The 15,513-nt window shown below is 41.0% G+C and overlaps 1 protein-coding gene across 4 annotated transcripts in view; it reads left to right on the forward strand.

Annotated features, from left to right (window-relative positions):
* ryr3 (ryanodine receptor 3) overlaps positions 1 to 15,513 on the forward strand; it is a 94,674-nt gene that overhangs the window by 2,732 nt on the left and 76,429 nt on the right. For all 4 annotated transcript variants that reach the window (XM_079888081.1, XM_079888082.1, XM_079888084.1 and 1 more), the window contains exons 2-3: positions 10,826 to 10,945; positions 12,318 to 12,416. In XM_079888081.1, the coding sequence (XP_079744207.1) occupies positions 10,826 to 10,945; positions 12,318 to 12,416 (219 nt within the window). The remainder of the gene's footprint in view (positions 1 to 10,825; positions 10,946 to 12,317; positions 12,417 to 15,513) is intronic.

The following is a 15,513-nucleotide window of genomic DNA, read 5'->3' on the forward strand; positions in this document are numbered from 1 at the left end:
TCTTAAGAGAAATGGCAAGAAATTCATTATCCAATGTGCAGTGTTGGCCAAATGAGACTTGACAGTGTTGTTTGGGCACACTTCTATAAATCCAGATGTAGAGTTGGCCAGTACAGTAGCAGTGGGCTTATTTGGAGTTTATGTTGTTCTGGAAGCCTTCTGCATTCCAGGGTTTAAATTTAGCCTCTTAAAAGTTAATACTTCCACCGCACATACACACAGTTCTCAGGCTCCATCTCCATAGGTCATTGCATCAGCTAGTTTAGCAAGCCAGGCCACTGATGTTTCAACACTGTTTTTATTTGCACAGTATCGTATTTTAAAGTCAACAACTACCACGACATGTGCTAAGATATTAAAAAAATACTGCAAAGAGTACTGCAAACCTGGATTAGTATACCATATCATCACCTTACTACATGGCGCACTGGAATACTTGATTCTGATTGGTCAATCGTGGCATGGAGTGGTCGAATATCTTTGCATAATGATGGCTACACTATAATCTATCAGCTATAAAGTGTACATTTGACCCTTCTCCATATCAGCATATTACACCACATTTGCTTTCTGCAACTACAGTAAAATGGCCTTGGAGTACTTCAGCATCAATTAATAAATTCATGTTAATTTGTTAGCAAAAGTCTGGCGGATGATGCAAAAAAATGAACAGAACAGCAGTTTCTTTCAGTTTTTTCCCCTCCGTTTGGCCTAAAACACTGTGTTTGTGGAGTCGTGGTCATCCAGTTTGAAATGCTGACTACAAACACAGAGGTTTCCTTTGCAGCGTTCTCTCTGTATTTACGATTCTTTGAAGCCTTTAGCCACTGCATACAACGTGCTGGATCCTTCACTGAAAACCGAAAGTAACTCTCTCCTGTTAAATGTTTACTCTTTTAATTCTTACAACCAGGAACAATACAAGTCGACACCATTTTGGCTAAAAGTTTGCTAAAAACTATTTCCTACTAATGCATGGCGGTATTTGACTCTGGTAAGCGCATCCATAGCAGACTGGTGGAGTGGCCTTGGATGTCAACATGCCCAGTGCATTATCGGTATAGAAGGTTTCTTACCTATTTGGTAAGAAATTTAGGTACCTATTTGGCAAAAGGGAGGACAACAGCCTTTTTTTCTCTATTTTTTATCTCTATTTTTCTCTATTCTAGTATTTTTTTGCCTTTCTACTGTAGAGCAGCTAAGTTTTATTGAAACCCCATTTTGGCAGCGAAGTACACATTTAAATCAATATGCCATTGCGTAATGAAATGTTTTCCATATAAAATACAGTTGTCATTTTTTTTTTTTGTTTAACCACAAATTTAACAGCATATTTTTACAAGGTAGCACAAATTTCCCCCCATTTATTTTCTTCAAATAAGTTTTGTTTTAGAAAACACCTCCCATAACCTTTAATTTACACTAGTACATTTGCAGGACGCCAGACTGTTTTGACAGCTCTTAGTGTGTATCTTTGATCAGCAATTGAGGTGGATATTTTAAAGCATTTTGTGATCTGCTCTCACTATTCCACCATCACTGAGATTGTGCTGAGTGTAGATAGCTTCGGCGACTATGAGTAATGAGTGGCGCCCTGGTAAAAGGTAAACCAAAGAGCTTTGGGGCACAGCTGAAATCCGCAGTATGTGGATTGAATTTTGTGTGTGCGACCCTGTGGTTTTTGTATAAGACACATCTGCGGTCTATGAGCTTCATGTGGCAGCTTCAGCTCATTGAGCTTCCTTCAGATTAATTACTGATGGCCCTGCTCTTATTGTACCCTCTTGGTTTATCCCAAAGGGAACAAGCCATCTGTGCTAAAGGACAGCACTAATGCTCAAGATTAAAAGTGTTTGTGTGGGTGTTTACTGTACCAACATTTGTAAAGCATGTTTAGCGTATAATTTATCTGACAGGATTCCATCAGACTGGTGTATAGGTTGAGCTTGTTAACTGTTCTAAAATTCACTTCAGGCAATTAGCTATGCCAGGATTACACAAGAATTCTTGTCACAGCAAAGTCAGCACATGTGTGGCATAGCTTTTGCTTGTCTGACACACAGGCCTCATAGCAGCGAGGCGGCCCCTGGAGCTGACAGCTTACTCAAGAGCACAACAGCATTGCTTAGAGGAAGTACCAAAACAAGTTCTTGATAGTTATCGCTATGGATGAATATTCTGTCACTATTTATTCACCTTCATGTCATTGCAAACCCTTATGACTTAAAGTAATGCTTTGATTCAACAAAGATGCATTAAATTGATCAAAAGTGGAGTAAAGACATTTAGAATGATTTCTTTTGAACTTTCTGATCTTCAAAGAATCTTGAAAATGTATCATGGTTTCCACAAAAATACTAAGCGGCACAACTGTTTCAGCAATGATAATAATAAGAAATGTTTCTTGAATAAAGTTCGGGTTCTCCATCACAGGAATAAATTACATTTTAAAATATAATAAAACAGAAAAGTTGACCTTATTCCCTGTATTACCTTAGTTTTCCGACAAATGTCACGATTAAATGGTGGATAACATTGTATCTATAATGTATAAGAAAATTACAAACATACCACTCTGAAATGTCCTGTGAAATTCTTGCAAAGTCTGCATGAAATCCGTTCTGCACTGTCCTCTTGTTCGTTAACATTGTCAGGGTCTGAATCGAGCTCGAAATGGTTTGAAATTGACGGCATCCTTACTCATATTTACACTAGAGCAGAACTTGCAGTTATGGAGGGGCAGAACACGGCATTTCCCGAAAACACGGCAAGCATCAAGCATGAAAATATATTCTAGTACACCCCAAAAACAAAATCAAGACTTGGTAAAAGGGCATAATAGGACCCCTTTAAAATAAAGTGCACAAGTCGGATGGACTACTTCTTTGATATTTTATGATGATTGCCATTTTTAACAGCTTTTAAAAGTTCTCATTCATATTCCAAAAATCTAATTTGGTGTCTTTGCAATTGTATGGAAAAAGCATACAGTACATTATTAAAAACATAATTTTGGATTAATGTCATAGAGGTTTGGAACAACATGAGGGTGAGTAAATGATAGGATTTTTTTGGATCTTTCCCAGTCCATTAATTGCTCCTCCAGCCGTAAATGGTGAACTTAGAGTTCAATCCTTCTTCACTGACCAAACCACATCTGATGCATCAGTATTTTTTCCACATGCAGAGATATCTCTGTCTACCGGCAGTCTTTCTGAATTCATTTGTTAGTGTAGATGGAGCTCACTCAGGCATGCATGCAAGCCACTATTGCGTGAGGCTATTTTTCCCAGCAGTGCGCATGCTAAGCTTAGGGTGCCGAGTAATACAATTTGTAATTTGTCTGTAGTGGAAGACACAGTATTTGCTGTCTGTGACACTGAAGCTCGTCTCTCTGAACCAATCACATTTTAAGCAGTGCTAAACATCAAACATCAAAGCATGCCTCCTGCTGTGTCACTTAAGGAAAGATCTCTGTAAGGATGCTTGACAGCACTGGTGAAAAGGCTTTTGCATTTTAGTCTAATCACAATAAAAATGATCTACATCAGTTGTTGGACAAAGAAGAGAGTCACTTACAGTTGTAATGTTTAAATATATTCTTCTGTGTGAATCCAGCCTCTTTAGTTATGTTGTGTGTGATTACTTTTGCTAGAGAATTAAGAGTGGAAAAAACAAACAAAAAAAACACATTAACTGCATTAATTGCACAAAACAACTCTATTTTTGATTAATTAATAATTTCTTTGAGCATGTGTCTACAATGAAATCAGTTTTTTAAAGTGTGAACAGACATTAAATTAGAATCATTCATCCATAGTTAAACATGGATTTAATACAGTACAAAGCAAATCTTGAGCACAGTGCTACTCAGTATCGGATAGCCAGGAGGTCTGTGGAAAATTTCTGAATTGAGAATAAAAAAACTCACGACAAGTAATATGATTATTATTGTGCATATTTAGTGACAGCCCATTTTTAGGGTTCTCAGAGTATATTTTCCCTTTTTTTTCATCATCAATCATCATAAAATATTACAACTACTGCCTTTCACTGAATTTAAATGGAAAAATAAAATTGATATTAAATAATATTGATAAAAATAAATGTTGTGTTCAGGGGTGCGTTTTCCAAAAGCATCGTTAGCCAACTATGATCGCAAGTTTCGTCGTTAACAGCATAGTTCAACGAGTTGTTGTTTCCCGAAAACCATAGTTCCAACAAACATTGGCAAACAGCATCGCAAAGTTGTGTGGTTGGAATGACAGCTCTCAAACTGAAGCCTACTGTCTTGTTTGCATGACATGTGGACTTAAACGGGTCATCGGATGCCCATTTTCCACAAGTTGGTATAGATTCCCATTTTCTATGAAGTTGGTAGGGTCTTCATGTAAGGTTTGTAAAATACTTTGGTTAAAATTCCTCAATGGTTTTGTAAAACAACACCATTTTTACCTCCTCAAAAACAGCTCTGTTCACAGCAACCTGTTTCGGTGTATGTCTCTTTAAATGATAATGACCCCATTAATGACTGTTCACCCCACCCCTCTCTTCCATGGGTGGTGTCGACACAAGACTTGTAAAGTGCTTCCTTGGCAACCTGCCTTGGTGGACAGTATACAAATGGCTGAGGGTGGAAATATGCTAATACGTCTGACATCATATTGCTCAGAAAATCCAAACGGCTTGATCATTGAGAGTGTTTAGACTTTTTGAGGGAAAAAAAAAGGAGTGAATGGATTTTTTTCATTGTATGGTGGTTGTGTCCAGACATTGCAAAGACACATTTATATGCAAACACCATATAAAAGTGAACTTCGCATCCGATGACCCCTTTAATAAATCCTTATCTTGAGCAAAATAAGCAAGCTGACATTCAGTGCAATCTATATCTTTTATTTCTAATATATACAAATGTTATTCACGTCTTTTAGTTTGTCAAAAGATTTAAAGCACTGTTTTTGAAGAGTGCACATGTTCGTAGGTGCTCTAGTTCGTAAGAATGAGGAGCCTATGTTTGAATCTGGAAAAGAAGCAAAATAACTGAGAAAAATGGGAATTAATCCTCCATGTCCGTGATTTGTAGCAACTCAAACGGATTAATAATTAATAATTAAAACGGATTAATTAAAAGAAGTTATTACTCCACACTCCACCATGACATCATTAACCAACGTAGTTGAACAACAAATTTGCGACAGTACGGTTTCTGGAAACATTCGTGACAAGCTAATTGATTTCTGCAGCGTACTATGGTAGTTAAGCAGTTAGTTATATCATTTTACGGGAAACGCACAACTGATTGGTAGATCTTGTTTTATGTTTGTTGGTAGTGTAGTACTTAAGTAGTGATTTGACAATTTAGCATGAAAAAAAGTATCATGATTACTTTTTTTTTTTAAAAACACAATTGGCTATTGCCATCACCTGAAGGTGTGTCTGTGAACAGTAGCTGGCAATAAATTTGAGTTATGCAATAATACTTCAGCTGATTAAACCAAACTCAAATTGTTATGCTGACAATATATTAAAATGCATTCAATTGGAAGACTTTGAAGAAAAATGCATTTTCACTTAGAGTTTGAACCCCATTGCAATGATTTATGATGTGTTCGAGACACAGAAACCTCATCTCAAGTGGTGTTCACTACAGATCCGAAAGATGATCCCGACAAATCCCCCTCTCTGGACCTAATGGGTGGAGCTTGACCTAGTCCACTCCACCTCTGTGGATCTTATGGGTGGAGTTATGTTTAGCGACCCATTACACCCAGCGAGGGGGAGCTAGATGTCAAGCTCCACCCATTGGCTCTGCAGTGAACAACCTTTCCATCTTTCAGATAACTGAACAATTCTACAGTGTTCAAGACTTTGGCTGACTGAGCATGTGCGTACATTTCAAAATAGCATTGTGGGAGGGGCGACGCTGTGTATTCACCTTTTCTCAAGTTCATGTCAGTCGCAGGGCCGGGTGAGTTGTGAGTATTTATTTGGCACCAGAGCACATCAGGACCTCTCAAGTTACAGCCCCTGAAGTCTTCAGGCCACACACCCACACCTGTTCATGTCCTTAAAGACACACACTGAGTATGGTGGAGGAGGGGGGTGGAGAGATCTGTATATCTCTGCTGCACCTGTGTTTAAACTCACAAGCATGAATAGGGTTGGTCAGTAAGGTGCACATTGACTTGGCAGATGGTCCAGGAAGTCAGGCGTATGGAATATGGATGCATAACAGAGAGTTTGGAGAGTTCTGGTACTTGCCCTTGTGATTTGGAGCAGACGCACCCCACCCCCCAGCATCCTTAAACACGCAACACCCCTATAGATAGACTGTGACTCTGCCCCTTAGCTGTTTTGCAGATGGCTTTGCGGCTTTCCCCTGGATCACTTTGCTGCAGATTCACCAGATTCCTTGGCAGGGGATCTAGGTGAGACTTAAGAAAGGGAAGATCTCCTCTTTTAGATAAAGACCACTCAACTGCATTAGGCAGATAACGCTGTATTGTAAATGCATACATGCATCTGTATAGGTACACCATCTGTCTTATACTAATGCTGTTAATCAGAATGAGCTTTTATTGCCAAAAGTCAAAAATAAAATATGTATAAAATAAAGTAAATAGAATATATATAGAAATACCCAAAGCACAGATAAACGTAACATATATACATAAATCTTAAATAGATGTGCAAAGGGAAAAGTAGTGCACCGAATTAGTGATAATATGCATGTATGTACAGTTTTTTGCATATTGCATAAGAGATGTGTTGCATGGTACTATTGCACATGATATTTTGCAGAGTTGTAAAGGAATAGAAAATTGTCTTAACCTTCATGTTCTTACAATCCTGTATGACATTATTTCCTCTGTGGAACACAAAAGAATATATTTTGAAGAATGTTTCAACTGTTTTTCTCTGGACAATGAAAGTTAGTGGGATCCAAAACAACACTGGACCTCATTGACTTTTATTTTATAAAAAAAAGATTTTTTTTGAAGCATAACAACAACAAAAGGGCTTATCAGTTGGACTCAAACAGGAATCAATACACTACTGTTCAAAAGACTGGGGTTGGTATGATCAAGTCAGCAGCCTTGATTGATCTATAGAGTATTGTATTGTTTAAAGACAAGACTGATCATTTAATTTGTCAGTAGAAAAGCAAGCACTGAAAATATACTTTTCAGGTTATAACGAGGAGCAAAATTGGATTAGAACGATTTGGAAATTGCTGGCAATTTGTTTGTCAATCCTGTAGGCTTCAGTTCAGATCCAGTACACACATTTCAGCTCCATTTAGAAAGTGTACTCAGTCCAAACAAATTTGCTTAGAATGTCAATGTCCCCCATACCTCAGACACTTGCTCTGTGGCCTGCTCTCCATTACAGTGAAATCACAAAATAATATGCACCCCCAGTTATGATATGCTTCAGCTGATACGCATTAGCAGTCATTGTAATATGCTGATTTGGTGCTCAAGAAACATTTCTTATTATTACCCATGTTGAAAACAGTTGTGCTGCTTAATATTTTTGTGGAAACTGCGATACATACTTTTTTTTCTTTGATAAATATTATTAATTATTATTAATTATTAATTTTATTTTTTAAACAAAAAACATTTTGAAACATTAAAAATGTCTCTCCTGTCACATTTGATAAATCGAATGCATGCTTGCTGAATAAAAGTATTCATTTCTTTTTTTTAAAATGTGGTATGGTGGGTAATGCTATATTAGGCTTATTTGTTTACATCAAATGTTGGTTTGGCATCTGGATTATTTTACTAGGCGCTCCCACTTACTGTCAGAGTTTTAGCATAGCTTAGACAGCGGCGTTTGACAGCCCAATTTAATTAGCATAACTCAAGCCCAAATATACACTGGTTATTATCTGTCTATTCAGGATTCTGGAAATTCCTGCTAGCTCTCATCATATTAACACATCCTGAACCTGATGAATGAAATATAAAAATGAACTTCTATACCGTGATTGTGTTAAAGAATTGTTACTGCTCTGATGGTGTTCATCAGAACCATGGCAACCATCGGCTAGGATTAATGTGATACGTGAGCTGGCACACAAGAAAAGCACCGGGTTGGACTTGGAAACAAATGAGACAGAAATCAATATGTTCATCCCGAGAGAGGATGAGGATGTACAGAGATTCATTGTGGATTCTAATGACATAAGTGTCTCCACTCTTCTTCCTTTCCTTCAGTGACAACTTTGAGATCATTTAGCTTTTGTTACATCAATCAAATTTATTTAAATACAGTATTTACTTATTTATGACTTGACATGATATGTCTTTCAATTACATTTATTTTTCAGGAACTTGAGAAGGATTTTTTTTTTCGCATCTGTTTAAATTTTTTTCTGTTTTATTTTATAATTCATATATTTGGCTATTGATAACTATTTTAGCTAACAATATTGCTGCTAATTGATCATTGTGTAAGTAAAGTGCATTTTTTTTAATGTTCATTTTTTTACTTTCCCATTTTAATATGGAATTAACTATAAGTAAGTGATTCCTAGCCATTCCTCATAAAGTGTAAAATGTAATGGTTATGTTTGGTTTTATTGGTTTTCCCTGTCTTCCTGCCCATCTGTGTTCCTAGTTAGTATCGTTGGTTGTTAATTAGCTCTACATCTATTCTGTTTTACTTTGATTACTCTGTAAAAAGGAGATTTTTTAGACCTGGTGAACTTTCCAGACCTCTCTCCGTGCGTGTTTTTCAGGACTAGCCTAAACGAACGCACAAAGGCACGCCTGCCTGGTGATGGTCCTAGGGGAAATTTCACCACATTTGTGGATTGGATGCTGGTGAACAATGGTTCAGTGTTGGATTGCCTTCCTCTCCCACCTCATCTGCCTATAACAGCCAGTTCCTCGGCCCCGCCTCTGCTGTTTCCATTCAGTCCCTCGGCTCCTCCTCTGACTCCTCTCTGCTGTGTGAATCTGCCTCGGGTCTTCAAGTTTCCAGCTCTGCCTTGTCAAGAGGATCCGCTGGCTTCGCCTCCAGCTGCCGAGCCCGTCACTCCACCTCGGCTTGTCAACCAGTCGGCTCCACCTTGGCTCCTCCCTCCCTCGGCTCCACCTGGGACCATCGTCCTTACGGATCCACCAGGCCCCCTCCCTCCGGCTCCACCTTGGTCAGACATTGTTCTGCCTGTGCCATGGACTTCCTGGCCTTCAGCTGCGCTTTGTCCCTCCACCTCTTTGGCTCCATCAGGCTTTACCCTCCCTTCGGCTTCACCTTGGTCCTCAGTCCCATTGGCTTCGCCTCAGTCCTCAGGCACTCTGACTCCACCTTGGACGCTCGTCGTTGCTCAATCTCCTGATCCATGATCCCTGACCTCTCCGATCGCCTGGTCTCATTGGCTCTTCAGCTCCACATGGGTCTCCATCTCTATCGGCTCCGTCGCCGTCTGTCGTCCCCCTGGTTAAACCTGCCAAGTCTCCATCATGGCACCTCCCTTTTTCGACTCCACCGTGGGCCTTAGCCCTGGCTGTGGTCTGGGTCTCCGCCTGGTTCCTCCTGCTCCTGGCTCCTTCTGCTCATGGTTCCCCCCACCTTCAGCGCCTCCCTGGTTTCTCCTGACGGCATTTTCTGTTCACTGTCCTTCACCAGCCCCACTTCCGCCTCCAGAGCCCCCACCCTTCCTCCTCTGTTGGACTTTTTTTCTTTGTTTAAAGTTTAAAAGGGGTTATGTTCAGTTTTATTGTCTTTGTGTTCATTTTCCCTGTCTTCCTACCCGTGTGTTTCTAGTTAGTCTCCTTGGTTGTTAATTAGCTCTAATCACTAATCACTGGTTAATTACTCCGCCGGTGAATTTGAACAATTAGTTCTGTTTGACTAACCAATGGTAGGCAGGGGGAGTGGCCAGGAAACTTGTTTGAAAACATTCAACAACATTCAAAAACAAACATTTTGCAGTTCTGCTTGGTGATGCTGGTTTCACAGAAATTACTCACTTCAGCTTTAAAGGTGCAGTAAGTGATTTCTGAGAAACACTGATGATATTTGAAATAGAGACTCAAACAAACACAGCCCTACCCAAAAGAAACACACCCCTCCCTTCATTGCTCCACCCACAAAACAACAAATATGCTATGCAACACAGGCAACCACTAACAGCTGGCGCATCAGACAGCTTGCACAAGTATGGATCAGCTGTGATTCAACAACAACAACAGCATACAAAAGCATATCTTGGTTCTGTGAAACAGCAAAACCAAAGGTACTAATGTATCGAGCAGAAACAAAGCAATCTCTGTGTCTGTTTTCAGGTCCTTCTGCTTTCAAACATCTCTCCAGCACTAGAAAGCTTTTCCAATATTAATGGGGGTCTTAGCTCTTGCCCTTCCTCTTCCAATTATATTCATCTGACCATTTCCTCTTTGGTAGTATGTCACCCATCTCTCTTTTTACAGTCTTTCTGCAAATGACCCGCTTGCTCACTCTCTCTCCTCCCCCATCATGAGTGGATATTGCTGAATGTTTACAAGAGTGTTTTGGTGCTCTGTGGATCGATCCGATCCACCGTTTTTTTCCCCCTATTTACGCAGCCAGGACTATGTACAAAAACAATATTATTTTTTAGCGCACACACAGAACATTTGCTAGACATCTAGCAAATATTCGCAAAATTGTTTGTTTAGGTGTTGATTTAAATTTTCAACAGCGTTTCTCAGAAATCACTTTCTGCACCTTTATGTTGTGTCAAGCTCTTGGGACTACTTTGAGTGAAAGAATTTTGACTGTTTTTGCTTTTAAACATAAATTTAATTTAATGTTTTTGTTCTGGCAGGAAGATGAGGTGGTGCTGCAGTGTGTCGCCGCCATTCAGAAGGAGAATCGCAAATTCTGCCTTTCAGCAGAGGGACTCGGCAACCGCCTGTGTTATCTAGAGCCCACATCAGAGGCGAAGGTAATGCCTCTTCATGTGTTCTGAGGAACTAATCACTGCTTCAATATGCCTGAACCTCTCAACACAAACCACAATGCAGATTGAAGAAAAACAATTTATGAAAAACTGATTTTTTTTTTAGTTTAAAAAAAAAAATGTTTAATGGTTAGACAATGGTTTAATGTTTTTTTTAGTTTAATGGTTAGATAACTACAATGTACGAGTGCATAATGTTAGAATTACACAATCTGATTTGCTTTAGGCATGCCGATTAAGAAATACTTTAAATAATGTTCCTCTTTATGTGGAAAGAAAATGTCTTGGTTAAAAATATATGTTGAGTAAAGTAGGGAGACTTAAATATGTTTGAAGATATTTGCCTTTGATATGTTGTCCTCTAGCAATACATCAAATTAATGGGAAGAGATTCATGTAGTTGAAAACCATGGCAACAGCAATTGATCCTAGTGCTCTGCACCATATTTTCTATGCATCAGGAGGCAAGGCAGTAGAAGATCTGTGGGCATCTATGGTTATGTGCTGTGTCTACTGGGCCTGACCTTGTTCATACATTGAAAAAATGAAGGTGGATGATAATGATCTTTCCATTATCATATAAAGTATTGGTCTTCTTCATGCATATCAATAAATTAATTCTTATGGGTTACCAGTTATGAAACGGATAACCCTCAGTGACAGTGAGACATCTGCTGTAATTGCCTGAGTGATAACTGTCAGCCTTTACCATCATGCTTTACAATCACCCTGGTCTCTCACATATATGTTTAAGACCATAAATTAAGGTCATTCATTTTTATTATCAAGTGTGTGCAGTTTATATATATATATATATATATATATATATATATATATATATATATATAAATTGTCGTTTATGGCTTCAGATGACTTTCCTCATAGGCATCTGTCACTCTACTTTGCACATTCTCCCTACTCACATATCATATTAAGACCCTAGAGTTCATAGGTCACCATAATTCATGGCTTAATTATGCAGGGTGTTTAAGGGTTTATAAAGTATACATTCACTAAGACTGTACATGATTCAGACTGTAGTTATCAGAAGGTGACATAATGTTCACTTTCTCAGGATAGCTGAACTAGACAGTCAAGGAGCTTTAAATAGCAGCCTGATAAACAGATGCAGGGTGGGATAGACTTCTCTAGACCAAGGGTGGAGTTCACCACTTGCCCATGTAAATCCTCGCTGGCCTCTGAAGCAAATCTTAATGAACACATATCGAAAACAAAACGTCTATTTAGGCCTAATGAAAGACTTTAATTTGTAAACATAGCCACTCTACCAGTTATATGACTTCATCCATAATCAAAAGTAAGCAAAAACACCCACACTATCTTTCTCTCTCCACAGTATTTTCCTCCTGACCTATGCATCTGTAACTTTGTGCTGGAGCAGTCGCTCTCAGTGCGGGCCCTACAGGAGATGCTCGCCGGGCAGAACGGTGAAGGAGTAAGTAAACAAATCACAGCGATTACAGGGTTACTATACTGAATATACAGTATCTCAACCTTTATAGTAAGAATCCTTTAAAACCCTTTGAGTACTTTTGAGTACATTTACCATGTCAATCGGAAAGTATAATGGTGCTGAAAATGCATCCTGAAGTTAAATAAAAGTATAATTTGTGAGAATCCATTAACATTGATGAGCAAATGCTAAATTGAGTGACGGTAGAACCACTAATTATGTTTCTACATCAATACACTGCATTTTGATATAGACAATAACTCATGTGTTTTAAAAGCAACAGCAAAGAAAGTCATATTCATTGCACTGTCATGGAAAGTTATAGTAGCTGGAAAATTATATACACCACCAATCAAAAGTCTGGGGTCAGTAAGATTTTTTTTAAAGCGATTAATATTTTAGTTTTTGATTAAAGATCATGAGAGCAAATTAATAAAAAAAAATAATGATGTGCATGAATAAATTCATGCAACATTTTGTAAAAAAAAAAAAGATTTGTCAATTTTGATTTCATGCTGGCTTTTAGCAGCACAAAAATATGTTCAACATTGATAATAATAAGAAATGTTTCTTAAGCACCAAATCAGGATATCAGAATGATTTCAGAAAGATCATGTGACACTGAAGACTGGAGTAATGATGCTGAAAATTCAACTTTGACATCACAGGAATAAATTACATTTTAAAATATATTAACATAGAAAACACCTCTGTTACGTATGTAACCCTCGTTCCCTGAAGGAGGGAATGGAGATGTAGTCAGACGTACCGTACCGAGGGTTACATACGTTCCCTTTCAGTTCGGTCAAGTTCAACATAGTCGGACGTACCGTACTGATTGGCATCCCAATTAAAACGCCACCTAGTGCTGCCTGCCACCTTCCAGTGCCTAGCGGAAGCCTCCTGAACCCCCTGCATTTATTGAGACGGCGATGGGACAGGGCTTAGGCCAGTGAAGTCCATTGATGTTCTGCATGACCCACTCAGACAGACTTGGATAACACTGGGAATGCATGCCCTTTCGGTGCAAAGGGAGACGTTGCGAAAGCAACATCCTGCCCGTAGGGAGGTATCATGTGGAGGTTACACATATGAACTGGGCGTTTCCAGGAAGTACAACATATGGAATGTCACTGAGGTGGCTCCGCCCTAAGCAGGGGGGAAACAGCACTGGTCAGAGACGGCAGAAGGAGCTCTGCCAAGGGAAAGACACGGGCTCGCCGCAGGGAGCCGTACCTTGGAAAAATACACATATGGGATCGCCATAGGGATCACAACATATAGGACCCAGTCTAGCACAGGTTCCACCAATGCATACAAGTGTTAGGCCTGGCATCGGATGCTCCGCCACATCCGTTGCCGAGGGGTGTGGAGGAACTCAACAGGGTTTGGCTAATGAGGAACTCTACTGGAGCAAAAATGGGATTCAGGAGGATTCAGTCTCCTCGCTCCCCTCAGGAACCTGATGATCAGCTCGTGCTTCCCCACGGATCTCCCGTCAACTGCATTGTGATGTGCGGCAATAGAGGCAATATACACTTTGAGGGTAGAGGGAGACAGCCCATGCTCCAACCTATCTTGCAGGAAGGAAAGCACAGTACCGATCGAGCATCTTCGGGGGTCTTCTCGGTGATAAGAACACCACTCAACGAACAGGTTCCACTTCAGAGCGTAAGCAGAGAGGGTGCTCTCGCAGAAGTGATGGTATCTACGACAGCTTGTGGTAGATCACCTAGAACCTCCTCGTCCCGTCCAGGGACCAGACATGGAGTTTCCAGAGGTCTGGACGCGGGTGCCATACGGTGCCCTGTCCCTGAGAGAGAAGGTCCTCCCTCAAAGGAATGGGCCAGGGAGGGGCTGTTGAGAGGAGCACCAGTTCAGGAAACCAGATCCGGTTGGGCCAATAAGGGGCAACTAGCAAGACCTGTTCCTCTTCCTCCCTGACTTTGCACAGTGTCTGTGCGAGAAGGCTTACTGGGGGAAATGCATACTTGCGGAGGCCCCGGGGCCAGCTGTGTGCCAGTGCATCCGTGCCGAGGGTCCCCTCGGTCAGGGAGTAGAACAACTGGCAATGGGACGAGTCCGGAGAGGCAAACAGATCTATCTGTGCGGTCCCGAAGTGGTCCCAAATCAGCTGGACCGCCTGGGGATGGAGTCTCCACTCTCCCTGGGCCACAGGCTGTCAAGAGAGCTTGTCGGCGGCACGATTGAGCAGGCCAGGGATATAAGTGTCACGAAGCGACCTCAGATGCTTCTGACTCCATAGGAGGAGATGGTGGGCGAGTTGCGACATGTGACGGGAGCGTAGACCACCTTGATGGTTGATCTACGCAATGGACCAGTACATGCTTGTCAAGCAGCGACGTTTTGAGGCATTTGATGTGCCAATGCAGTTGGGGGCCCGCTCAGACCCCCGCTACTGCATGCCCATTGTACGTGGCCCCCCAGCCGGTGTTGGAGGTATCTGTGGAGATCACAGCATACCTGGACACTTGTTCTAGGGGCACTCTGGCCCGGAGAAACGAAGGGTCTGACCACGCGCTGAGGGTTTGGCGGCAGGCCAGGGTGATTGTCACATGGAGCGTGCCGCTCTGCCACGCTCATCTCGGGACTCGGCCGTGAAGCAATCCGAGCAACGTTACTGCGGCTGTGGATGCCATTTGCCCCAGCAGCCTCTGAAAAAGTTTCAGTGGGACCACTGTTCTGCTCTTGACTGTATTCAAGCAGTTCAGCACCGACCGGACACGATCCTCTGTGAGGCGTGCCGTCTGGTGGACCGAGTCCAGCTCCATACCAAGAAAAGAGATCCTCTGCACGGGGTGAATTTGCTCTTTTCCCAGTTGACCCGAAGACCCAACTGACTGATATGCTGGAACAGTATCAGCCAGTCGTCGAGATAGTTGTGGATACGAACACCACGCTCTCTCATGGGAACAATGGCCGCCTCCGTGACCTTTGTAAAGACACGGGGCGACAGGGCCAGCTCAAAGGGTAGGACTTTGTACTGATATGCTCCACCCTCGAACGCAAAGCGCAGGAATGGCCTGTGTCACGGGAGGATGGAGACATGAAAGTATGC

The sequence above is a fragment of the Squalius cephalus genome, assembly GCF_949319135.1.
Source record: "Squalius cephalus genome assembly, chromosome: 12".
Classification (NCBI taxonomy): domain Eukaryota; kingdom Metazoa; phylum Chordata; class Actinopteri; order Cypriniformes; family Leuciscidae; genus Squalius; species Squalius cephalus.